General features: G+C 40.4%; 9 protein-coding genes and 2 non-coding genes across 18 annotated transcripts; 6 read left to right on the plus strand and 5 right to left on the minus strand.

Annotated features, from left to right (window-relative positions):
- Positions 1-51: 51 nt before the first annotated feature.
- LOC133838707 (dnaJ homolog subfamily A member 4) lies at positions 52-2,932 on the minus strand. Its single transcript, XM_062269894.1, has 3 exons — positions 2,767-2,932; positions 698-1,826; positions 52-635 (listed from the first exon to the last, which is right to left on the minus strand). The coding sequence occupies exons 2-3, from the start codon at positions 1,793-1,795 to the stop codon at positions 525-527; spliced, it is 1,209 nt and encodes a 402-aa protein (XP_062125878.1). The 5' UTR covers positions 1,796-1,826; positions 2,767-2,932; the 3' UTR covers positions 52-524.
- A 525-nt stretch (positions 2,933-3,457) lies between these two features.
- Positions 3,458-3,987, plus strand: LOC133838715 (small ribosomal subunit protein bS21m). Its single transcript, XM_062269907.1, has 2 exons — positions 3,458-3,723; positions 3,783-3,987. The coding sequence occupies exons 1-2, from the start codon at positions 3,577-3,579 to the stop codon at positions 3,897-3,899; spliced, it is 264 nt and encodes an 87-aa protein (XP_062125891.1). The 5' UTR covers positions 3,458-3,576; the 3' UTR covers positions 3,900-3,987.
- A 79-nt stretch (positions 3,988-4,066) lies between these two features.
- On the plus strand, positions 4,067-9,477 carry LOC133838705 (mucin-2). Of its 3 annotated transcripts, none has more exons than XM_062269891.1 (8): positions 4,067-4,209; positions 5,070-5,174; positions 5,702-6,093; positions 6,211-6,684; positions 6,857-6,985; positions 7,654-8,070; positions 8,129-8,258; positions 8,321-9,477. In XM_062269891.1, the coding sequence occupies exons 2-8, from the start codon at positions 5,087-5,089 to the stop codon at positions 8,437-8,439; spliced, it is 1,749 nt and encodes a 582-aa protein (XP_062125875.1). In that variant the 5' UTR covers positions 4,067-4,209; positions 5,070-5,086; the 3' UTR covers positions 8,440-9,477. The 3 variants fall into 3 exon arrangements, with proteins under 3 accessions (XP_062125875.1, XP_062125876.1, XP_062125877.1); XM_062269892.1 differs by having other exon boundaries at positions 4,068-4,209; positions 6,244-6,684; XM_062269893.1 differs by lacking the exon at positions 6,211-6,684 and having other exon boundaries at positions 4,070-4,209.
- On the minus strand, positions 8,745-10,375 carry LOC133838714 (uncharacterized). Its single transcript, XM_062269906.1, has 2 exons — positions 9,784-10,375; positions 8,745-9,727 (listed from the first exon to the last, which is right to left on the minus strand). The coding sequence occupies exons 1-2, from the start codon at positions 9,876-9,878 to the stop codon at positions 9,520-9,522; spliced, it is 303 nt and encodes a 100-aa protein (XP_062125890.1). The 5' UTR covers positions 9,879-10,375; the 3' UTR covers positions 8,745-9,519.
- Positions 10,376-10,595: 220 nt separating this feature from the next.
- Positions 10,596-11,940, plus strand: LOC133838711 (lipase 3). Its single transcript, XM_062269904.1, is given in 4 exon segments — positions 10,596-10,673; positions 10,731-10,826; positions 10,828-11,451; positions 11,506-11,940. Coding segments are annotated over 4 exon segments (1,170 nt in total). The 5' UTR covers positions 10,596-10,604; the 3' UTR covers positions 11,887-11,940.
- LOC133838713 (uncharacterized) lies at positions 11,858-12,680 on the minus strand. The gene is made up of 2 exons (XM_062269905.1): positions 12,331-12,680; positions 11,858-12,276 (listed from the first exon to the last, which is right to left on the minus strand). The coding sequence occupies exons 1-2, from the start codon at positions 12,544-12,546 to the stop codon at positions 11,959-11,961; spliced, it is 534 nt and encodes a 177-aa protein (XP_062125889.1). The 5' UTR covers positions 12,547-12,680; the 3' UTR covers positions 11,858-11,958.
- A 342-nt stretch (positions 12,681-13,022) lies between these two features.
- Positions 13,023-14,116, minus strand: LOC133838708 (mitochondrial dicarboxylate carrier-like). Of its 2 annotated transcripts, none has more exons than XM_062269895.1 (2): positions 13,553-14,116; positions 13,023-13,489 (listed from the first exon to the last, which is right to left on the minus strand). In XM_062269895.1, exons 1-2 carry the CDS (start codon positions 13,948-13,950, stop codon positions 13,024-13,026), a joined length of 864 nt encoding a protein of 287 aa, XP_062125879.1. In that variant the 5' UTR covers positions 13,951-14,116; the 3' UTR covers position 13,023. The 2 variants fall into 2 exon arrangements, with proteins under 2 accessions (XP_062125879.1, XP_062125881.1); XM_062269897.1 differs by having other exon boundaries at positions 13,319-13,500.
- A 108-nt stretch (positions 14,117-14,224) lies between these two features.
- LOC133838710 (uncharacterized) lies at positions 14,225-21,815 on the plus strand. Of its 3 annotated transcripts, none has more exons than XM_062269901.1 (2): positions 14,225-14,349; positions 20,956-21,815. In XM_062269901.1, the coding sequence occupies exon 2, from the start codon at positions 20,984-20,986 to the stop codon at positions 21,737-21,739; it is 756 nt and encodes a 251-aa protein (XP_062125885.1). In that variant the 5' UTR covers positions 14,225-14,349; positions 20,956-20,983; the 3' UTR covers positions 21,740-21,815. The 3 variants fall into 3 exon arrangements, with proteins under 3 accessions (XP_062125885.1, XP_062125886.1, XP_062125887.1); XM_062269902.1 differs by lacking the exon at positions 14,225-14,349 and adding an exon at positions 16,289-16,436; XM_062269903.1 differs by lacking the exon at positions 14,225-14,349 and adding an exon at positions 18,485-18,630.
- On the minus strand, positions 14,597-18,344 carry LOC133838709 (mitochondrial dicarboxylate carrier-like). 3 transcript variants are annotated; one of them, XM_062269900.1, is made up of 3 exons: positions 18,228-18,344; positions 15,301-15,708; positions 14,597-15,227 (listed from the first exon to the last, which is right to left on the minus strand). In XM_062269900.1, exons 2-3 carry the CDS (start codon positions 15,693-15,695, stop codon positions 14,768-14,770), a joined length of 855 nt encoding a protein of 284 aa, XP_062125884.1. In that variant the 5' UTR covers positions 15,696-15,708; positions 18,228-18,344; the 3' UTR covers positions 14,597-14,767. The 3 variants fall into 3 exon arrangements, with proteins under 3 accessions (XP_062125884.1, XP_062125882.1, XP_062125883.1); XM_062269898.1 differs by having other exon boundaries at positions 18,009-18,300; XM_062269899.1 differs by lacking the exon at positions 18,228-18,344 and adding an exon at positions 15,797-15,943.
- Trnag-gcc (transfer RNA glycine (anticodon GCC)) lies at positions 19,686-19,756 on the plus strand. The gene has a single exon. It is a non-coding gene; the product is annotated as a tRNA-Gly (tRNA).
- Trnai-aau (transfer RNA isoleucine (anticodon AAU)) lies at positions 20,469-20,542 on the plus strand. The gene has a single exon. It is a non-coding gene; the product is annotated as a tRNA-Ile (tRNA).
- Positions 21,816-23,755: the final 1,940 nt, after the last annotated feature.

Here is a 23,755-nt window from a genome sequence, read left to right on the forward strand (position 1 = left end):
CGTTGAACCACGCGTTAATGTAGTGCATATTTTGATAAGTATTTATACCTATTTATATATATACTATATATATACCATAGTTTTCTTTTGTTTTTTGCATATTTCGTAGTCTGAAGAGCAGCATCTCTGATCCTAAGCCATCAATATATAACTTGAAATTTGTTGCAATTTGGATTGATTTCTTTCAGTATCGTGTTGTTGTTGTTTGCGGGGTAATATTATTAATGCAAATGCCACGTTCAGCTCTTGGTGTTGTTGTTTGTTTAGTTTGTGGTGGTATATTGGTGCTAGTAGTTGGATATTCCACAGCGTGGTTGGGGCATGTGGCATCAGCAGCAGCAGCAAGTTATAATCGGAGTGTTTTTTGTTTGTGTATGTATTGTTTTAGACTTTAGATTTGATTTAGGTTACAATATGATTTCCCCTCCTGCCCAATAGCAACAGTTATCGCCTGGATTGTTTGCGGGTGTGTTTCTTTCTATATGTGTGTGTTTTGTATAGTTTAGTAAAATATGGTAGGCCGCTTAACTGGATGTACACTGCTGCACACGGGGTCCATCTTGGTAGCCACCATCATCCTCATCGTAGGCCATGCGCTGGTGTTGCTGACGACGCTGCTTCGGATCATATTCCTCCTGCAGAATGCATTTATTATAAATAATGGGAATGAGATTAAATACTCTCCGAGATTACTTACCAAAACTGTATGCTCTGCATCAACTGGAATGTCAATCTCGGGTGCCGGCGGCAAGCACTGCTTAAGCGTCGGTATTACGGATGGACTGATCACGTCGGGGAAAATGACCTCAAACTGAATGATCAGGGTGCCCTTCTCCATGGGGTTCTTGAAGATGGGCATACCCTCCTCGGCAATGCATTTGGTCATCTCGTGTCGTATAACTTCGCCGGGCTGTGTCGCCACCAACAGATCACGGTCATCCATAGTCTTCACGATGCGCTGGAAGCCGCACAAAGCCTCCACCAGCTGCAGGGGCATTTTCATCATCAAATCCGTGCCCGCATGCACAAACGTCGAGTGCTCCTTCTCGTCCAACAAAATTATGATATCACCCGGTTGAGATTCGGGCTCGTGATCGCCCTCGCCTGTAAATACTATCTTCTGGCCATCTCGCATACCCTTCTCGATATGCACTTCCAGCACTTTGCGTTCGCGCACCGTCTTGCGGCCATTGCAGTTCTTGCAGCGATCCTTCTCCTGTATGCATTCTCCGGTACCGGAGCATTTGCGGCACACCTGTTCGATATGTTGTACAATGCCGGGCGCAATCTGTTGCACACGGGTCTCGACACCGTTGCCGCGGCACTGCGCACATTTCTCGATGCTGCCCTTCTTGCCGCCTCGTCCCTCGCACTTGTCACAGATCACGTTCTTCTGCAGCTGTAGTTTACGGGTCGCACCGTTATACAGCTCCTCCAGCTGCACGGACATTTGATGCACTACATCCTTACCGCGACGCTCACGACGTCTGCCGCCGCCACCGCCGCCCAGGCCACCGAAGAACTTTTCAAAGAAGTCCATGGGGTTGCGGAAATCACCGGAATCGGCGCCGCCCTTCTTGATGGCCGCCTCGCCGCCCTCGTCGTAGACCTGACGCTTGTCGGCATCGGAGAGCACCTCGTATGCCTGGGAAATGGCTTTGAATTTCTCACCCTCATTGGGATTCTTGTCTGGATGATATTTGAGTGCCAGTTTTCTATAGGCCTTCTTCAGCTCATCGGGCGTTGCGTTGGGCTTCACGCCCAACAGATCGTAGTAGCCTGTTTCTTTGACCATTTTCTTCTAAAATCTGTTGTTGATCTTTGAACTGCAAGGAAGCAAGCGCATCAATTATTTATTTTTCGTATCAATTGTACTTCCGGCAAGCCGAATTTCAAGGTCAGCTCGTCTAAATGTGCAAATACTGACTGACTGACAGATTGTTGGTGGGACGCGCACCACGTTTTCTAGAAATTTTCTATTTCTATTTCATTTTTTTTTCTGTCTACATTTCAAACGCTAAGCGAGCTAGCAGCTGACTCTGCTGCTCTTTTCTCTCACCCACCACCACCACCATCGTCTCACTCGCTCTCACCACTCATTGGCATACAATTGTATTGACGCAAACACATAAACACACACAGGCACACCGACACACGTGTACACACATACATGCACAAACTTCTAGAAAAATTCGTCAGCGCTATATGCACGCATCCCTGGTTGCCGTAACCGTTGCCCCTGCGCGAACAACAGCACAAAGCAGACGAAATGATAATGAAAAAAAAAGCACCAACACAATGACGAGGTGAAAAACGTGCAAAAAAAAATGCTGTAGAATTTTCTATTGATTTATGTGCGACTCACACATACACTAAATAAAGGCCCTGTCAATTGTGCAATATGCAATCCCCAGTCGGATATATAAATATGTTTGCATGTATGAGTGTGCAATGAGTATGTATAGTGTGTACATACTTTTTTTCGCTTGAAAACATGTGCCGCGCAGGACGCTGCGTCAGAGAATCATTAATTGGGGTAGATATCGCCGACCGTCTCAAAAGAAAATTTGGCTATAGTCGACTGCCGAATCGATTTTACCAAATATGTAACACGCAGACAGCAATACAGAAAATTTACAATTGCCAATTTTGAATAAAGAAAATAATTACCCTATGATTACTTAACAAAGAGTGGTCAAAAATCAGTCTACCAAGTACACACACACAATGCTTGCGGAAATTATTAGTCAGTAGAGATTGTCTCACCTTTTATAGCAGAACTTCGCTGAGTATTCGAGTAATTTGTTCAAATATATGTATACCGATATTCAGTACGCTTTAATAATTACACTTTTCTAAAAATTTTAATTAATCGGAATACTTTTCAACAGCCGACTGCCTGCTCTACGAACGAATTCCGCCACGCTTTGTTGGTGAGTTTTATGTTCGACGCAGGGTGACCGTAGATGTGTTTTCAAAATATACTATTTATGTTTGAATATATACCAACGTTAAAGTATAATGCTTAGCTGGTTACATTCTTTTGTGTACAATATAAATCCATTTTTTTTTTAAAACTTTAGACTTCCCTCTGCTTACTAAATTTTGTCATATATATAAAATTAGGAAATAAAAAAAATACACTATCAAAATCGTTAAGCCATTTTTTCCAATGATTTATAATACCATAGATAGTGGTGGGCTTAATGGGCAAAATTCACCAATCTGGTACTTTTAGTATTTACGGTACCGGTATTTTAATACCGGATAGATTAAAATATGTAAAAAATGGACACACTGGCTATTTAATAAAAAATTGTTTTGAAAAACTGTAACTATCCAACTATGGAATATTTGTAATATAATAAATAAATAAATTGTTCAGTAAATGAATTGTCTGTAAAACGAAGTCTTCATTGTAATGCAGACCCGCTCTCGGGTTTTTATTATTTATCCAATAGGGTGACACTTTTTTACAACAGCTGATTTAGCGGCCTGGCTGTTATTTAACTTCGGCAAAGTACAACAATTTTAGAAATAGTCAACAAAACGTAAAAGATTAAATAAACTTTAAAGATGAGGCACGTTCAATTTCTAGCCCGCACTGTGATGGTGCAAAACAATAACATAGAGGAGGCGTGTCGGGTGCTCAACCGTATTCTGGGTAAAGAAGAAATTTTTGACCAATTTCGGCGCACGCGTTTCTATGAGAAGCCCTACCAGGTGAGCAAAATTATTTGTCGACAACGTTGACTATCAATTTTAATTATTTTCCTTGATAGGTGCGCCGTCGCGTCAATTTTGAAAAGTGCAAAGCCATTTATAACGAGGACATGAACCGCAAGATTCAATTTGTACTCAGGAAAAATCGTGTGGATCCCTTCCCCGGCTGCAGTTAGATCATAATTAATTGTGTTTTTGGCTGTTAACTGTGTTAACTTCGTTAATAATATTAATAAATTGAATCATAAGATAAGCAACTGTCAAGCGGAAATATCTTTTCAATTAAAGTCGCTTAAAAGTTCGTTGAGCTTTTATCCTATGACGTCCTGTCGAAGCCCCCATTGATAACATAAGGGTTAACAGCGCTTCAACGCGGCAAGAGCGAGCTTTTTTTCAGCCAAGCCAATTCGCAAATTGGCGCTCGGGTCAGAGTCTTGTCTGCTGCCGTGCGGTTAGGACGCCGTTAGTTTACCAATCACAGCAAAGGTAAAAATTTAAAAATAAATAATATGCATTACAAGTATTAATTCAGTTAGTCGTTGTGTGCGTGTTGTTGAATATAAAAAAAACGATAGCATACTTTTCAGCGCACCAAAATTGTGCGTGTTATTGCAGTAGGCAAGTTAAACTGAGTATGCATTTGTGTGTGTGTGCGTGTGTGCATATAAGACGTGTGGTTACCGTAATTGCAGCACAGTTTGGCAGCAATACATAAATATCGCATCTGCATTTGGGGCCACTTAATAGCGAACGAAGCGAAGGCTTGGAACGTGCTCAAGTGCTCCCAAATGCATCGATAATTTGCTTCTGTGGCCAATCTACTCAATTTACAGTCAACGGGCAAGCCTCTTAATTCATTTGAGTGTGTGTGTGTGTGCTTGCGAGTGTGTTGCAGTGGGTGGAGTGGCTGACACACACACACATAGAAACACACACACCACACCAGCAGAAAGTTCACTTCACATCAAAGTTAGCGTGCTTGGGGTTACCTTTTTCCTCCCCCCATTTTGCTCGCCTCCCTGCTTGTCATTGACAGGCAAGAGCCTGCTTGCTTGTTGTTGTTTTGTTGTTCCGCTCGTTCTCTGCTTTGCTTTTGCTTTCGCTGTTTCACTTTACTGCCGCTGTTTTATCGATTTCTTGTGTTATTTTTAGCATTATTTAAATGTGTGTTCAAATGTGTGCGAGTGTATGCTTCCCTATTGGGTCGTAATAACCACGCATTTGCATATGTATGTATGTATATGTGTGTGTGTGTGTGTTTGTGCGATTCTACTTTTATGTAAAATCCATTTGCATGTAATCGAATTTTTGGCAGCTAATCAAATTTATTACGTCTCTAATGTCAGTTTCAGTGCCCAAAACGATGCTTGGGAATAGCTTTTGGCCCATTCTCCTTGTGGCCAGCTGCAGCCTGGCACACGCTTACCCCGCTCTCTTGCCCTACATCTACAGTAAGTAGGACCCACTTAACAAATGAATTCAGTCCAACATATATACATATGTATATGATGTCGAAAAGTGCGCAGCCATATTTTAGAAAACAAACCAGGTGCTTTTAACTGTGCAATTGAATTAAAGAGGAAATGTAATTTTTGATTGGTATTTAAACACTTAAAAAGTAATAATTTTAATTTAATTTTCCTTAACTGCAAGTATAAGCTAAACTATTTTAATGAAATTAAAAATTGAAACAATTTTCATTTATCATTAATCTAATAATGTTCATAGCTAAACCTTCCTTTCTTTTATTAAATATTAAAACTTATTTTTAAGTTAGCTTTTATTTTATGAAGTTTATATCGAAGCTGCAAATCAATAGTTCAATTTACTATAATGCAAAATTAAACAAAATTAAAAAATTATATATTTTTAAAAATATTTTTATATATGCAATTAATTGAAGGTGCACTTATCGACATTCAACTTTGAATATTATTAAAAATTGTTATATTTATTAATTAATTTCTTTTTCATACAGATCCGTCGAATGCTGGTCGCCTGGATAAGCGCAGCGATGTGAACTTTCCGCAGATTGAGGACGATGTCGTTGAACTGGATCAGTTGAGGAATGAACAACAGCCTGCGGTGGCAAAGAGACAACACGATGGCAGCACTGTTCGCACCACAACCACAACCAAGGAGAGCGTGGAGAAAGTAATCGCAGCACCAGAATCGAGCAGCAAGGAGCAAGTGGCTGTCTTAAATCAAGGTCTGCCCGACTTGGAGCGTCAACTGGAGGTGGCCACGCCATTGATGTCGATGTCGACCACCACGACAACGAGCACATCGGCCACGACAACAACGGCGGCATTCAAGGATGAGAGCGAACGTTCGCAGCTGGAGGAGCCAAAGACGAATCCGCATGCCAAGGTAAAGAAAAGCTAGAAAGTTTCTCCCCACCACATTCTGTTTGTTGTTGTTCCATAGTTTTTGTATGTGTACTGTTTGCTTGTAAATGCCAAATGTATCTTTTTGCAAAAATCAAAGTGTATATCCACGAAACCACCCAAAAATCAACAGGCTTTCTACGGTGCAGCTCGACTAGCTTTTGGCCAGAATCCAGAGGTGTTACCAACATCCTCTACATCCACCACAACCACCACAGCATCCACATCCACATCGACATCGACAACAACCACAACAACAACACCACCACCAGCTCCATCAACGATCGCAGTTGAAGCCACCGCAGCTGTTGTGCCCGCTGCTCCCATGGCACCCAAGAGCGAAGTTGTGGAGCCCGTTGTGGATGTGGCCGGAGAGCCAGCGGAGAATGTGGAGGGAGAGAGTGCTCCCAGTGCAGCTGTGGAAGTGAAGCCACCAGCGGCGCATCATAATCACGATATCAACAAGGAGACCATCGGCGACATTCTGATCGATCAGCTCGAGTCGGTTGCCAAGACAACTGAGCGACGCTCCAGCTCCGGCTCCAGCGGCAGCATGCCACATCTGACTGCCAAGGTTCTTATGACAACACTCGAACTCATTTCATCGATTGGCAAAACGAATTGGCTAAACCCAAAATAAATTGTTGTATTTAATGCACCCCACATTGAATGTAGCTCGCTAGCAATTGAAATTGATTAGCTTTAATTAACTGTTTTCCCTTTTGTTCTCTTTCTGTATTTTCTAGACTGCTCAGAGTCTGCTGCGTAATCCCAGTGGACAGTATTCGTCCTTCGACATGGCTCAGTATGTGTTCTGGACCGGCGATGAGACTGGCGTGGCCAGAGCAGTTGAGGAACTAATCGACGAGAATTTGGTAAGCGAAAGCAAAGTATTTTCTTTAGACCTTTTACCATAAATGAAGGTGTATTAAGTTTATCAAATTTTAAATGTGTATAGAGGCGAATGAAATAAGAACTATTGCACAAAGATCTTAGCAACTTTAATAGACACAGATATCAAATTTATGTAGCTATACTGCACGGCTTTAAAACAGAATTTTTATACTGTACCAACTCTATAAAAAACAATATCTAAAATTCGTATTTTGCTATCTAATAAGTTAAAAGATGACTTAAACTTGTAATTTTATATTCATTAAACAAATTTCATTATGATCGGATCATAAATATAGAAAATAGTAAGGTAGTAAGAGCAGGAGATATAAAGATATTTACTAATCATTTTTACATTCAAAATATGAATATTTTATTACCATTTAATGCAAAAATCCACAAAGTGGAATACATACAAAATTTCAAGTTCTTTCACAATAAATATAAAGGGTCTATTAAAGTCAAAACATTATTATTTCTTTCATACTTGCTTAGCTCTAGTTTTTGGTAAAGTAATATCTTAAAGGTTTCTTATATTTCAAGATATATTAAAGGTGAAGGGTCTATTTTAAATCAAATCTTTAATGTTTTTTCTTATTTCTTTAGCCACAATTTGCTGTAACAATTTCAATTTCAATTCCCTTCGCAGATTACACGAGAGAGTGCTCTGAAGTTCTTGCGCGACATACGTCTAGGCATTGAGTTCTTGCAGCGCTCCTATGCCAATCGCATTTTCCCCGAGGAGCTGCGTCAGAATCACTTGAAACGCAGTGCACCCAGCACCACAGCGAGCACAACAACATCGACTACAAGCACAACCACGAGCACGACCACTGAGAAGCCCTTGCCCTACATCCATTTGGAGAACGATGGTGATGGGGTGACGCCAGAGATTGGACGCACCAAGGCGCTGGATAGCTTCACTTTCTGGAACAAGCTGAAGGCACTGGAGAGCGAGACTCCGCAGGATTTGACCGACTACGATGATACCATGGGCAGGGCGAAGATCGTTGAGTATTTGTACAACGAGTACAGCTTAGAGGAAATACTTTACAAGTTGGCCAAGGTAAGTAAACTAGAGAGATAGTAATTGATAACAGTTAAGCAATCTTTATGTGCAACAGGTGATGTTCGCTCAGTCGCTGGCTCATGGCTCAGACGAGGCTCAACAGGAGCTGCAGAAGTTGACCGAATTCCTGGAGCGTGAAGGCAATCTAGGGGTTATTCCTGTAGACTTGCAGAAGAAGGTTTTGAGTGAGTATTTTCGAATTAATGTTTGCTATTATGTCTAGTAACTTATCATATCTACTTTGCAGGGGTTCTGCTTACTGCTTTGTCGGACACCTTGACCGAGCATCCGGAGCTGTTGCCTGCTGCGCGTGTTAACTTGGCCAATCCATACTTTAGGCTTCCAATGCATACTCCCAGCCAATAGAGCAGCAGCAGACGGCGGGCGGCAGTTATCAGAGTATATATTTAAATATATATATATCTACTACATTCATAATCTATATTAAATATATATATATATTTACTAAGTTAAGCAGCAGAATCAACTACGAGTTCAGTTCAACGTCGATTGCCATATTCAAGAAATGCGCTCTCTCGGAATTGTTAGCTACAACAAAACGTTTTGAGTGATCTTAAGTTTCCCTCGATTTCGATGAAGATTTATGTATACTTTTGTTCGATTTGTAAGATAGCAAAACCAAAAAAACTCTCGTGATATTTTTGTCAGGCTAGAAAGTAAAAGGCCATCCGAAATGGAAAGTAAGAAAATGAAAAAGGTAGAATGAATGTTTTTATAAATGTAGAAAAATGAAAAATACAAAAAGTGAAAAAATGAGAGACTTGCGCTATTTTGAGCTTTTTAAAATGAACAAAACAAAAAACGAAAACAAAACATATATGAAAAACCAAAGAGTAAATAAATATAATATTGTATTTGTAGTAAATTGGCATGCTTGCTTATATTTGATATGAGTTAGTTTGGGAACAATGAGGTTGATGTTGATAATATCCTTTGTTAATCGAAGCTACAAAAGAGAAAACATACATGTACTCGTATAGGACAAATATATATACTACTACAAATTATACATATTCGCTCCGTTTATCAAAGAAAAGATGAGAAAACCAATGAAGCAGGAAAGGGCTTTAAGTCCACATATATCAGTAGCAAATAGAACTGCTTTATAAATTATTTAGTTGTGTTTTTTTTTCTCCCTCTCTTTAAGTATCCTATATACCCTACTTGAATAAATAAATAAAATAACTAACGAGTTGCTTGATTAATAATTATGAATTGTTTCCACAATTGTTTAATTAATGTGCAATGTGTGTAATGTCTAATGTGTAATATCATAGATCAAAAGCAAACTAGAAATTATTGTTTCTCAACACATACATACATAATAATACTCGTAATAATAACATAAATAATATATATGCGCTATATTGTTTTAAACCAAAACCCAAAAGTGTTTATATACAAGTTAAGTTTCTAATGAGCCAACTACTGTTCCTTCTTGGGTTCATCCTTAGTGTTCTCCAGCAACTTATTGAGTTTCTCCTCGGTGAGAGGTCCGTCGCTATTGAAGATCTTTTCGATTTCAGCTCGCTCGTCCTCATCCATGTCCTTGCCGTATTGCTTGGCTATGGCTTCGAGGCGCTCCTGATTGCGCTTGAGATGATTGGGCAGCCAGAAAATGGTTTGCACCATTCTAGCAGAGGAAAAGAATTTAATATAAAATTGTATATAAAATGATTAAGCACCCACTTGAGGAATATGAATCCAGAAATGGCCAGCAATATGCAGAGTCCTGATGTTTTGAACATAGTCCAATAGTCCACGACAACCTGCTGATGTTTCATTGTGTTGTTTTTATTACGACTTAAGCTCGTTAATCGTGGCTCCACTCAACGCAAAAGTGTGTTATAAACTGCCTTGTCATATGTGTGTCTTGTTTCAAGAGCACCTGCAAATGTTGTGGTCGTGTCCTGTCGCTCGGGTCACCATGGATCCTTATGCAAGCACATACGTGTTGTCTGACAATACGACAGACCAATCGAATGTGTCCGTTCTTTTTGCCTTTCTTTTAAATCGATACAGGGGGGCGTATACGTCATATGTGTGTGCTCTCACTCTCGTTCTCGCTCTCTGAAGTCAATAAATACGATTAGATACTCGACAGATAGACAAACTGGAATATTTCGCAGCTGTAATCATGATTTTAATTTTATTAAATTTTATTGCGATCGAAACCACTTCTAGATTTATTTATAGTATCGTCAGACATTTTTGATTGAAAATTTCTGAAAAAAAAGAACACAGAAATAATGATAATGAACAACATGAGTCGTTGAATAGGCGCAATTGTAAATTAGACAAAAGTCTTAGAAATCAAAACATTGAGAACTGATTAGGACTCGTGCCTGTATATACTATATGCCATATATGTTGAACTCAGGGGGGGCTTTGGTGAACTTTCCCAATCGCGTAGTATCTACAGATAGTAAAAGGCACTATCTCGGTGATAAGACATCCCTGCTAGTATATAAGGCAATGCCAGGTGGTGGCACACGTTATAAACTTTTGCAATGAAGCGACTCATCTTAATGCTAAGCGTCCTCGGCGTTGCCTTGGCCGCCAGACCCATCTCCGATTGCGTAAGTGAAGAGGACACTTTGAGAAGGAATCCATTACAACTTTTAACTCTCTGATAGGGCGAACGCATTGAGGACGATGGCTATCCCATGGAACGACACACGGTGGAGACCAGCGACAACTACTATCTAACCATGCATCGCATTCCCTACTCCCCCCAAGACCGGCAACACCGCCAATCGTCCCGTTGCCTTCCTCATGCACGGCATGCTCAGCTCCAGCTCCGATTGGGTGCTCATGGGTCCCGAGAAGTCGTTGGCTTACATCCTCTCCGACGCTGGCTACGATGTGTGGATGGGCAATGCTCGTGGCAACACTTACTCCAAGTCTCATAGGTATTGGCCCACTTTGTGGCAGATCTTCTGGAACTTCAGCTGGCATGAGATTGGCATCTATGATGTACCCGCTATGATTGACTATGTGCTGAAGGTGACGGGTGAGAAGCAGGTGCAGTATGTGGGTCACTCCCAAGGTACCACTGTCTATCTGGTCATGATGTCCGAGAAGCCTGCCTACAATGACAAGATCAAGTCCGCTCATTTGCTGGGACCTGCTGCCTACATGGGCAACATGAAGAGCCCGCTGACACGTGCCTTTGCTCCCATTCTGGGTCAACCCAATGCCATGGTTGAGCTGGTTGGCTCAATGGAGTTTATGCCCAGCAATAAGTTCAAACAGGACATGGGCATTGCCATGTGCCAGGCTACTTCGCCTTACGCTGAGATGTGCGCCAACGAGATCTTCTTGATTGGTGGCTACGACTCCGAGCAGCTGGATTATGTAAGTCTAAATATTTCACAACTCATTCTCTTGCTAAACTCGATTGTATTTTAGGAACTTTTGGAGCACATTAAGGCCACTTCTCCCGCTGGCGCTTCGGTTAATCAGAATCTGCATTTCTGCCAGGAGCATAACTCTGGCAAATTCCGCAAATTCGACTACTCGGCCATTCGCAATCCCTATGAATACGGCAGCTTGACGCCTCCCAACTATAAGCTGGCAAATGCCAAGGCTCCAGTTTTGCTTTACTACGGTGCCAACGATTGGATGTGCGATGTGGGTGATGTGCAAAAGCTGCGCGACGAGTTGCCCAACATGAAACTGGACTATTTGGTGCCCTTCGAGAAATGGGCTCATTTGGACTTCATTTGGGGCACCGAAGCCAAGAAATACGTCTACGATGAGGTATTGAAGCAAATGAAAACCTACGAATAGGTCTTCAATTTATTGGTTGCGAGCACAATAAACGTTATTAGCAGGACAGCAGAACTGAGCAATATATGCCGTCTATTCCACAAGGAACTCGACCAAGTACTCGATCTTCACATGTTCTTCCTTCTGCAGGCGTCCAAACATGCGATAGTAGCCATTGCGCATCATCTTCTTGATCTTGGGCGTCTCATAGGGGTAGTCCTTGAGGTGATAATGCTCTGGAGGCAAGGGACAGGTATCCGGATGCGGGGCATTCGAGTAGTTCTTTAGCTTCTCGTAGAAGAACTTCTTGTAGTAGGTGGACATAAATTCGCACACGCCTGTGTGCAGCCTTTCTGGAGATTTCTTGTACTCTTCGTCGGGTTTGTGGGCATGATAAAGTGTGATGTTTACCTATTAATGTAATGCGATTAATTAAGTTACTAGCTTAAATACTCTCTGAATTACCTTCCAATCGTTGTCCAGACTGACGTGCTGCTTCAACTCGCCATTGATAATCGCAGTGCCGTCATCCTGTTTGATCATTTCCACATGACTTTCGAAGTCCACATCGTCCTCCATGACCTTTTCGAACTTAAGTAAAGTTATCTTGGCATCCTCTTCAGCTGCCACAAGGATGACAATCAAGAGCATCAGTGCGAGACAATAAAGAGCACGGGCCATTTTGATGACAATTGCGATGATGTGGCTGCCTGCACTGCCCTTTTATTAGCTGCAAATTATTGCATGTGTACATTGCGCATACGCCACGTAGCCGGATGCAATCACACAACATGCTAGCGGAAATGGAACATGTTGCGCCTCAGATATTTCCCGTGATAGATAAAATGCATTCACTTTTGGTACAATTGTTTATTGTAGTATTAATCTAGTGTAATACATTTTTTTTGAACAGCACTTTTTACACGAGCTACAAGCTATTAATTTTGTTTTGAATTTTCAATGGAATTTTGATTTACACCTCAGATTACAAAAAGCTGGTGCGATCCCGTTAAGATATATTACAACGGAAATTGTTGTGTACTCGTAACACCAAATTTCGCTGTACAGAATTTTGATATTAATCTGATCGGACTCTTGCGATTTAGTTAGGATATCTAAAAGTCTTTTCCTAAAGGAATTCTTTAAAACCAAATATAATCAGTATTTGTAAACAATTGGCTTGATCTTTTCGTAGCCGAAATGCAGACGCAGCTGCTCCAAGAACATGAATGTTAGAATCGTGAGCGGTACAATTCGAACAAGGGCCGGCACATAGCCCCTAAAGAAGCCTTTCGGGCCCAGTTCGGCTGTATATCGTATAATGTCCATCAAGCCTGTGAAGTCTCCGGGCTTGGCATTCATTATACGCGTTTTCAGCACGTCTACGGGCTGTGTTAATGTTGTTGCCGTAATGCCAGCGAGCAGCGAGGCAGTAAAGTGCGTTACCGAGTTGTCATTAAAGTAGGAAGAGCTCAACATAAGCGACTTGATCTGATCATAAAATGCCAATTGACCAATGGTTATGAGACCACCTCTAAAAGCAGCTATAGTTCCGCCTGTGAAGAGCCTACGAATACCTTCCTGACGATACGCCTTTGTCAGGCCATCAAATGCGTGCTTGTAGCTAGGTAAGTACTCTACATCACCATCGGATTTATCAGCTTATATTTTGCATATGTTTACTTACTTTCTGCGCTTTTCTGGCGGCAATTTGACATCGTTCTGCATACGCACGTTAATCATATCTGCGGGTGCGCCAATAACACCACCAAGCACGCCACATACTCCAGCCAGTCCAACCTTGCCGGCAAATGTTTCGGTGTTCACATAGTCCTTACCAATCTCGTAGGCGCCAAAGCGCGACATAGAATACGTCAATTGTCGCATTACTGCGGCCGAAATACCTCTGTAAAATCCCAACAATCCACGCTGTCTAAAGATGATTAAAACAAGTTCTAAAATTGACATCTTCGCCTGTTGTGTCTGCAAGTTGACTTTAAGCGTATCCAAGGGATGCGTTAAGCTAGCGGCCATCGTAGATGCTAGACCTCCAAAATACCAGCGTGAATATTTTTCTGTGGCCATTGTCGACTATTTAGAGCTTATCCTCGTCACAAAGATAAGCTTATCGTTTACATAGTTTTAATAAATTTTAAGAAAATTTAATAAACATTTTGTATAAAAATTTAAGGAAATTTAATAAACATTTTGTGGGAGTCAAAACCACTTTAAAATGTATTTAACAATATTTTCAAAAACATTGTGACTTCAAATTAAATTTCAAATTTACGCGCACACTCAGTATCTAAATCTGACGTTGTAGCGCACTGTTTACTTGCAATATTGCCATATTTTAGTTAGAGTTTTCTGATGGGGTGGCAGCGCCAAAGCGAACAGCTGTTTTGATATTGCAAATTAACGAAATACGTGTGTGAGTTTTATTGTTTTGTGTAAATTAAGGCCAATTTTTAAAACTACAACCAAGTAAGTAAAAGAAGTTATCTTATTGAGTGTTTAGATTGGTGAGTTCATTGTCCCAAATTGTATTTGCAAATGTATTTTGACGAGTAAGCCGCATCAAGTGGCAGAGTCTGAATTGCGGCTTTCTGATTGGCATTGACATTGACCGTGGTGTGTAAACTTGGCCATATTTATTTTGACCGCTTGTTTTGAACGCAAATATGATAGATAAGGCATACTGAGGCACATTTTTAAATAAAACAACTTTAGATTTCATTTTATAATTCGCATACACAAGTATGTAAGAATGTACAACATATATATTTCCAACAATAAAAGCATTTTCGTTATTACGAGTTATTAGCATTAATCAATTATTTAATTACAACTAAAACATCTAGCATTTAGTTCAACACCCTCTGCTCAGATGGAATGTTTAGGATTACGGACTGGATTTCTTAGTCTTTTCATAGCCAAAGTTCAGACGCAGTTGCTCGAGGAACACAAACGTTAAGATCGTTTGCGGTCCCAACCGCACAAATGCCGGCACATAGCCCTTAAAGAAACCAAGTGGACCCAGCTTGGCAGTGTGCCGAATGACATCCCACAGGCCATTGTATTCGCCCGGCTTGGCATTCATCATGCGTGTCTTCAGCACATCCATTGGCTGCGTCAATGTGGTGGCAATAGCGCCGGCCATGAGCGAGGCAGTAAAATGCGTTACCAGGTTGTCCTGGAAGTGGGGCGTAGTCAGCAGATACGATTTGATCTGATCGTAGAACGCTATTTGGCCAATGGTCATGAAAACGCCACGGGCAGTTGCTGTGGTTACGCCGGAGAATAGATTACGCACGCCTTCATGGCGATACACCTTGATAAGGCCATCAATTCCATGCTTATAGCTGTATTCCAAAGAAATGACATCATCATTAGGAGGTTGACATTAAAGGCGTTTTGCAATTTGGGGTTACTTACTTTCTGCGCTTCTCTAAGGGTAACTTTACATCGTTCTGCATACGCACGTTGACCATATCGGCAGGTGTTCCCACAATGCCACCAATTAGACCCGATAGACCAGCTAGGCCAATTTTGCCGGCAAATGTGTCGGTGTTTATGTGTTGTTTACCCACTTCATAGACACCAAATCTCGTAGTGGAATACGTCATCTGACGCAGTATGGATGCGGAGAGGCCATTGTAAAAGGCCAGCACTCCCTGCTCTTTGATGATTTGCGGAATCAATCGTACCACCGACAGGTTGCCCTGTTGTGTCTGCAGCGTGACCTTGATCAGATCCAAGGGATGTGTGGCACATGCCGCACCCACACTGCCGAGGCCACCGAAGTACCAACGTGCCTGTTTCTCGGACATTTTGTTCAGTTAGCTGCAAAAGACAATTTTCGAAAAACATTTACATTACTAATATTTATTTATCGCCGGGTTTTAATTTAATTAATGCGTTGATTACGCACAGTTTGAAAAGTCGATAATCAAAACTTTATGTTGTGGTGGGTTATCATTTTTCGTTTTTAGACGCGGACACGGTGTTTAAAGTGTTATGTCATCGACGTTCTACGCGCACCATTCTGCAGGAACTATCCAAACGTAAGGATATACACAAATCAGCTGAGGATGGCGACTTTTAGACGGCCCCAAGCGCCCACTGTGGCGCCCCCTAGCGGCAGACAGAGATGCCGCTATCAGCTGTTGTCTTGGGTCTTTCTTATCTCTTGTCTTATCTCAAATGCTCGTGGATATTATAAAGTGGCATTTACTCTGCGATAACAAAATTCAAATTTATCTTAATCAAGACAAAGGTCTTGTTGTAAAATAAGTTCATTTTGGCTTTAACAAAAGCAATTTTAGTATTTCCCGCCATTTTCATATATTGATTTTAAATTGGTGCCGTTAAAGTTGCCAGATCTACAAAACTTCTTGGTAAGGCGAGGTGTGTGGCAACACTTGTCAATCAGCTGCTTGAGGAAATGCAGCCACTCTAAACTTTCGAGTACAAATATTGTTGTTTTGACAAAAATTTATAAAGCTTTCAAATTGAGTTAAGTGTATAGAGAAATTATACAAAACTTTAGTGGTACATGAGAAATTGTTTTGGTGAGTTTAGTGTATGAGTAATTATTTGTAATAATCAAAAAAACCAACTACAGTTCACCGCAGCTTTTCTAATTATTTATTAAGTGTTGTCTGTAATTAACACGCAACACACGTTATGCAAAAAGATGCATTATTTATATTTTCTCCGTTATTTTTACTTGACTTTGACATTGTGCAAGGCACTGTTTATTATTCGCCTTGAATTTGCCGAATTGCCTTTATTGTGATAAGCCATTTGCGCACCTGCATTTTTACGCACACATGCAAATAAGTGGGCATGTTTGTGTGTGTGTAAATTTGCAATGGATATTGTACCTTAAGAATTTGCTCAGTATTATCTAAATATTAACCGGCACACCCAAATCACTTGTTTATCCAGACCTAAAATTATATTTATAGAGGAAATTTTGTTTTTGGCACCTTCGATACAAGAGTATCAGCAATAAATTGAAATCAAATACACTATAAAGATACTAAAAGTTCGATTCGTTTCGTCTGTGAACTGTTTGCTAACCTCTATATGTTTGCATGTATGTACGTAGTTATTTGTTTAGTCATGAATATGAGCCGGTTGTGCTGGTTTTTTGGCTCCAGCTCCAGCTTATCGAATTTTAATTTTGTTGCGTTCACCCGTGAATTGATAACACACACATACAGTATGTAATACAAATGAAAATCGCAGCATACGACATGAACGCATGTTGTTTTGTCATTGTTTATTATTTATTATTTATTTATTTTCCGTAGAGATACGTGTGAACCATGCCACGTGCCCCAAATAGCCTATAAATCACTTAAATCGTATTTGTTTTGCCAAAAATTAGCTCCTACCCGGCTTTTTTTGTTCTTTAAATCTTCTTTCATATAAATATACTACATGTCTGCCCTTCGCTGCTGAGGTTAACATTTGTACATATATATATTATAAATATATATTTGAAACAATTGCGTGTACATCTGAGAGTATTACGTATACGAATGCTGGGTAGCTGGAAAGAATATACATATTTTTCTTTTTTCTTTACGGTTTCGTAAATGTTCAACGATCATTTGATGAAAGAAAGTGTTGCTAGTCACGATTTTACCTTGCAATGTTTACTGTATTTTGACTTGTTTTTTATCTGATCATAAATTTAATCGGCTTGTTCAAAGTCCTCTTATTAAAACGTATCAAAACAAGCATCACATGATCCACATATATACATATTTATGAATGTGTATAATTCAATGCTAAAGCAGTCGCGCCCCCAAAAAAGAGTATGTATGATTGCGCCCATATAATCACACACACACTCACACACACATATGTAGCTGGACATAAAGCCTGATATGAACAGCTGACTGAGGAGCGGACACATTTTGCACCCATAGATCACGAAACATCGCGTGATATTTCCATGATTTCTCTCGCAATTTATTATCAGACTAAGTCTGGTAGTATTTGTCTCATCAAGTGCATTTAACACTAAAAGGTTTAATTGAATATTGCACTGAGCACAAGTATGTAAATCAGCATGTAAATATCGCAGCAATTGGTTTTGTAATATTCCGGGCATCTGTTGGAAACTTTACCTTGAAAAAGAAACGCAGGCGTCGTTTGTTGTTATTTTGCTACTAATTTTGTTTTATATTTTTGGCAACACCGATACACGCGCAGACCACGCACAGTTGTTAAACACACACACACACGCGCGCGAGAGAGAGGGACAGGGAGGAATACAACTTCAGCGCGTCATTACCACAGCGAAAACTGGTCTGGGGTAATGGGCCTTCTTTGCCGGGTTTTCTTACTCTCTTTTCTGCTGGAACAAGTCAGGCAGGCTGGCAGCACGACGTTGTCGGTTGAGCACACAAATCGTACTGATCGTCAGTTGTTGAGTGGACGAAGCAGCCGGCCAGTGAGCTTCGGCTATAGTTAGACGGCTGACTCTCTTTCTCTCTCTCGGCGAAATGTTTGGCTTGGGGGTTTATGTTTTATCGCCGCTTAAGTGACAGCGCGGTCAAGGCGAGCACACTTCGCAAATGTCGCAGAAGTGTGATGGGATCGGCTTAAGTTAGACAGTTGTCAGACACTCTCCGGTAGCGTAGCAGTTCTATCCATCAAGTGCGAGAGCAACGGCCGAGCCGTGAGTTAGAGCGTTTGAGAGAAAGAGAGTGAACGAACGGGAGCGCGTGAATAAGCAAACATAAATTGGTGAGAGCTTTTTTTACATTTTAACCTTCGTCCGCTCGCAGTTGATTTGTTTGCTTGATGTGTGTACGAGTATTTGTGTATTTGTGATTCCATTGTACAACTACAATGTTTATGGAATTATTGTACACTATCTGCTTTGTAATCGCTCCAGAACGGTACAAATCAAATCGTACACTCAGCAAATTTTGCACACTAATTTCTTATACACTACACACTAGCAGGTCTATGCTGTATGTGTATGTGGGTTGAAAGTTCTAATAGCGAATTGTGTCATATGGTTTTTGACCGACCTTTGCTATTTCATAATACTTTGGAATCGAATGAGTATTTTAACTATTTAATTTCTCTGGACCGCATACTTTTTAAATTTTTGTCAGGGAATTAGCTAGTCGCTCACCCTTTTCTTTTTTGCTTAAGATTGCTGAAATTATGTATTTGAAATGCCCTTTATGTAATTAACCACATAATTTGGCCGGCCTCGATTGGCCATGTGCTGGGCAAATTACCCACCGATCAGGCGCCAGTTGAACGAATGTACATATGTATAATGAGTTCATTTCAATTTAATGTCCATTGACGCAATAAGTTTTAATTATTATGTTCGTAATGTGAACTGTTGCAATGTTCTTATATGGGTGCAATGCACATTGAGAGTCAAGGTTTAATTAGAATGTTGGCTTTGTTAATTCACAATTAGTTTGCACTGCAAATACTTACTTTTTAAATTCGATTGCCGAGCGGGAGTTTACACTTAGCGCATTGTGTTGCTAAGGCAGAGATTGGGTGTGGAAGTAGCTTTGAAGATAATTCCAAAAGCAAATTGCGATATTAAAATATTTTAATATTTGCTTGCATAATGTGAAATGCAGCAACATGTTTGACGACAACATTTATTCTCATTAGCTGTTCTATTCTTAATATAAAAGCAATAAACAGAGATTCAATTTGCTTCATCCGAAGTAGAATTTGATTAATCAATTCGGCTATCAGTGTGAATGTTGCGAGTCTCACACTTTAGTTTTGTGTCTTCGAAGCTTGGAGACTTTGGCATTCAAGCATCGGTGGTTCAGTGGTAGAATGCTCGCCTGCCACGCGGGCGGCCCGGGTTCGATTCCCGGCCGATGCAACTAGATTTTTTTTTTGGGTTTTCGATTTTTTGCTTTTATTTATTTACATTTTTGCTTACACATTTATTTTGCTTTTTAATATTTTTTGGTTTGCAAATAAAGAACTACACTCATCATCATTCATTAGACTTGTCCTCGGTAGCCAGTTCTTTTGAAGATCGCGTTAAATTCAGTTTACCTTTTCATTTTCTTAAAAATATTCAAATTTGAAACTAATTTTTTAAATTAGAAACTAGGTTGAGTTCAAAAAGGCTTTGCCGCTAAAACGTACTGGCAATCCAACCAAGGCTTAACGGCATCAATGCAAAATTTTTCACAATTTTTTTTAAGATTAATTTATCTTGGCAATTCTATAATTATATTCGCAATATCTATACTCACTACCTATTAATTTCTTCTGTACAATGCAATTCAAATGGAGAGATGAAAAAATTATTAAAATTAAAATTATTTTAAGTGGTGATTTTTCTTTTGTTTGTATTGATACAATTCAATAATACACGTCGTATCTTAGACGTCATAAACAAGCCGGAAGAAATTAGGAATAAAACTATACTACTACTAAAAATAAATTACTAATCATAGACATATTTTCCAAATATAAATATTTACACTAGCTGGATAAAGGCAAATGTTTGAAAGCTTTATAAAGAGCTTTTATGTTGTGTGTAGGCAGGGTACAAATTGTCAGTTGGCGACGTCAAATTCAACGGCCCATTAGCTCAGCTGGTTAGAGCGTCGTGCTAATAACGCGAAGGTCGCGGGTTCGATCCCCTCATGGGCCACTTCTCAAATTTTTTTTTTTTTTTTTTAATTTTTTCTTATAAAGAATTGTTTTTTTTTTGATAATAAATTTATATTGAGTACGCTTCACTTTCATTGATTGCTGGGTTATTGGCCAAGTGTGTGGCTGACAGCCATGATGAAGTGACAAAATGAAAATGTTTACCATTCCAGCTTACCGAAGCGGGGCAAGTAAATAAATAAAATAAGAAAAAAGTCAATAGTCTGACGCCGTTGCCGCTGGTCAAGTGAAGTGTCCTGAACTTAGGCTGGCTGGCTGCACGTGACCCGTCGGCCGACGGCTGTCAGCAACGCCGAATATTGCGCTGCTAATTAATTGAGTATACACTTTATGGCATTTATAAATTGACTAAACGTATTCACTTGAGTTGTTTCTTTGTTGTTTGCATTGCAGCGCCCTTTTTGCACGATTTGTCAACATTATGGCCACCTCAGTGCTGCTCGCCTGCGGATTGAATGAGCAGAAGTTGCCCGGCTTTGTGCACATCAGCGAGGAATCGAATGTGGACGGCAGCTTTCTGATCAGCTGCATTCTGGGACAACGTCTACGCATCTCGAATGCGGGCACACTCCTCATCTGCTTGCAGCATCATTATCAGCATTACTTCAATGCTGGCATGCGTCTTGGATACAACTCGAATATCTTTCTGGGTAAAACTCTGAATGTCATCGATGTGTTGAGCGATATGGCCCAGCAAGGACTCGACTGCAAGTGGCTGCGGTCATCGGATGAATTGACCCTTACGGAGCAGCTCATCGAGGACATACGCACGCAATTGGCCAACAATTATGCCAATCGCACCAGTTACACCATACTGATTGACAATCTGTCAATTCTTTTCAATTTGGGTGCCAGCAAGTTGCATGTGCAACAATTCTGTCAGTCTCTGGCTGCCCTGGCCAAAGAGCACGAGAATCTGACTGTCATCACGAAGCTAAGCAACAGCGACATCCATCAGCTGACAGACGACAATGTGGCCAAATTGGGCAATGTGCGCATCCAGGTGCTGCGTCTCAAGAGCGGCGTCTTCCGTGAGGTCGATGGCAAGCTGCTCATCGAGCGAGTGCTCGACGAGGGCAGCTATGCCTGCGAGCAGTCACGCAAGGAGGTGCTCTATAAGGTCAACGATCGCAATGTCAAGATATTCAATCCCGGCGAGATTGGCGTTAAAGTTTAAGTTGCCGCCCTCGTTTTGCTGCTACTTTTGTACGAAAATTTATTAAAGCCATTTTTATATACACATTAATTAAGAATGCATTTCGATTATAAAGAAGTAAGAAGCAATGGCGTTTGATTGAAATGCTTGAAAATGTTTTCAACACTTGTTACCACTTTGTGTATGTGTGTGTGTGTGGCCTGCCAGTGTCTATCGAATGTCATGTGCCAATAACATCTGGTGTTTGTTAGTTTATACGTTCTGTTTCTAATTGCGTTGTCCTTTTCGTTGTATTCACATCTGTTGACGTCACGCCAGCTGCCCGCACATTGATGAACAAATAATGATGAATTCATGTCTGGTCATGACTTTACAGCAGCCGCATCAGAAACCAGTTCAGCCAAAGTATACGAAAACATTGTCCAGCGAAGTTCAAATGTCCTTCAGGCTCAGCGACCGCACAATATACTTAAAGCAGGAGCAGGGGCAGTGGCATCAATTTTATCATAGACCATAAAAAAAGGCATATTGAATTTTAGAGAGAGAGCAACACACAACGCAAAAAAAAAAAATAAATAAATAAACCGCCCCCAAGCTGACGAAGTTTGTGTCTGGTTTTGCGAAAAGCGTTAATTTCCAATACAAGTATGCAAAGCGTTGTCATTTTTAAACAGTTTAGAAAAGTTGTGCGCCCCATTAAACGAGCCATGGACAAATACATTTACATTCATTTGGCATAGAATACAAATCTTTGTAATATGTCCTGAAGATATCACTTGAAATCTCGGTAAACTTTAAACTTGTTGAACTTAAAGTGCAAAACGGATGTTTTGCCTTTTAACATTCTTTCCATTAATGGGGAGACTTCCTGCAGAAGTTGAACCACTGATTTAATTAATTGCATAAATGTTTTTTGATGCGAGGAGCAATGGCTGAATAAATTGAAGATTAAAGCTAAATTGTGCCAAGCTCTGCATCGCCCACAACTATTTATACATGATAAAAAATATGCTTTAAACATGGCTTCCATGGAACGGAAACGTGTGCCAATTTGAAATGGCTTGCGAAACGAAAGAAGCACTCTAAGGGGAGTGCGGAGAGGAGAGGGAAACAGAACGGAAATGTGCCATGTGGCATGGTTGTATGTGCTTTAAGATTGTTTTTCAGTCAGTTTGCTTCCGTTTCGGGGTCACATCAAAATGAAAAGCATAGCGCAACTAGCACAAGATATACATAATTGTATTTTTATTTATGCAATGCTAATAAATTCTTGACAAAGATGAAGTTCACGAGAAGTTTTCGCTTTTGATAAGGCGCCACGAGTGTAGCTAACAATTTGTGATGGTTCGCTAGCCGAGTTAATGACAGTGTTGGGGCAATTTCATATGTGTGTCGACAATTTCGTTGCATACTTTCGGGCCGCGTTGCCTGGAAAATATTTATGTCCGATTCGCATGCAGCACACACAAAAAACACACCAACCCACACACACACACACACAGAGGCTGATTCTGTGACAATGGCATCATCATCTTGCAGTACAAAAAACACACAAAAAAAACAACGCATGTCACAAATTTATTCGCATATGTGTTGTATGTAGGCCGAAAATGGACGCGGCCCTCATAAAGTTGACTCGGCTGGCTGCCCTTTCATCAATGATAATAACGGCATATTAGTGCGGTTCAGGCTAGCAACGAGATCGAGTACAATGACCAAGCAAACGAAGCTCTTAAAAGCACACACACACACACACACACACACACACACTCTCTCGCCAACCCCATCAATATTTTAAGTTCTTTTCTTCTTTTTTTTGGTGGCAAATGTTGTTTTTGTTACTCGACAGCTGATAGTCTCGTATCATATCTTTCGATTTTTATCGTCATGGCGTCGCTTGCGTTGGCATCACACATACGCATAATACGTATTCATGTTTTGTTGTCACCATAACATGGCGTATGCGTAATATTTATTTAACTGTCGCGATTTCGCTTTAAAGTCTGTTCGGCTAAAAGGTTTTTGAGTTAGCTTCTT

This window comes from Drosophila sulfurigaster, chromosome 2R, assembly GCF_023558435.1.
Source record: "Drosophila sulfurigaster albostrigata strain 15112-1811.04 chromosome 2R, ASM2355843v2, whole genome shotgun sequence".
In the NCBI taxonomy this organism is placed as follows: Eukaryota; Metazoa; Arthropoda; class Insecta; order Diptera; family Drosophilidae; genus Drosophila; species Drosophila sulfurigaster.

What these genes read in the sequence shown, in the direction of transcription:
- LOC133838707 (XM_062269894.1), bottom strand. Translation starts at nt 1,795, where the DNA reads ATGGTCAAAGAAACAGGCTACTACGATCTGTTGGGCGTGAAGCCCAAC. An exon ending in ATGCAGAGCATACAGTTTTG is followed by an intron (nt 636 to 697) that starts GTAAGTAATCTC and finishes TGCATTCTGCAG; the next exon opens with GAGGAATATGATCCGAAGCA.
- LOC133838715 (XM_062269907.1), top strand. Translation starts at nt 3,577, where the DNA reads ATGAGGCACGTTCAATTTCTAGCCCGCACTGTGATGGTGCAAAACAAT. An exon ending in TCTATGAGAAGCCCTACCAG is followed by an intron (nt 3,724 to 3,782) that starts GTGAGCAAAATT and finishes TTTCCTTGATAG; the next exon opens with GTGCGCCGTCGCGTCAATTT.
- LOC133838705 (XM_062269891.1), top strand. Translation starts at nt 5,087, where the DNA reads ATGCTTGGGAATAGCTTTTGGCCCATTCTCCTTGTGGCCAGCTGCAGC. An exon ending in TCTCTTGCCCTACATCTACA is followed by an intron (nt 5,175 to 5,701) that starts GTAAGTAGGACC and finishes TTTTTCATACAG; the next exon opens with ATCCGTCGAATGCTGGTCGC. An exon ending in TGCCACATCTGACTGCCAAG is followed by an intron (nt 6,685 to 6,856) that starts GTTCTTATGACA and finishes TGTATTTTCTAG; the next exon opens with ACTGCTCAGAGTCTGCTGCG.
- LOC133838714 (XM_062269906.1), bottom strand. Translation starts at nt 9,878, where the DNA reads ATGAAACATCAGCAGGTTGTCGTGGACTATTGGACTATGTTCAAAACA. An exon ending in TCTGGATTCATATTCCTCAA is followed by an intron (nt 9,728 to 9,783) that starts GTGGGTGCTTAA and finishes TTCCTCTGCTAG; the next exon opens with AATGGTGCAAACCATTTTCT.
- LOC133838713 (XM_062269905.1), bottom strand. Translation starts at nt 12,546, where the DNA reads ATGGCCCGTGCTCTTTATTGTCTCGCACTGATGCTCTTGATTGTCATC. An exon ending in GTCTGGACAACGATTGGAAG is followed by an intron (nt 12,277 to 12,330) that starts GTAATTCAGAGA and finishes TTACATTAATAG; the next exon opens with GTAAACATCACACTTTATCA.
- LOC133838708 (XM_062269895.1), bottom strand. Translation starts at nt 13,950, where the DNA reads ATGGCCACAGAAAAATATTCACGCTGGTATTTTGGAGGTCTAGCATCT. An exon ending in CCGCCAGAAAAGCGCAGAAA is followed by an intron (nt 13,490 to 13,552) that starts GTAAGTAAACAT and finishes GTACTTACCTAG; the next exon opens with CTACAAGCACGCATTTGATG.
- LOC133838709 (XM_062269900.1), bottom strand. Translation starts at nt 15,695, where the DNA reads ATGTCCGAGAAACAGGCACGTTGGTACTTCGGTGGCCTCGGCAGTGTG. An exon ending in CCCTTAGAGAAGCGCAGAAA is followed by an intron (nt 15,228 to 15,300) that starts GTAAGTAACCCC and finishes TTTGGAATACAG; the next exon opens with CTATAAGCATGGAATTGATG.
- LOC133838710 (XM_062269901.1), top strand. Translation starts at nt 20,984, where the DNA reads ATGGCCACCTCAGTGCTGCTCGCCTGCGGATTGAATGAGCAGAAGTTG.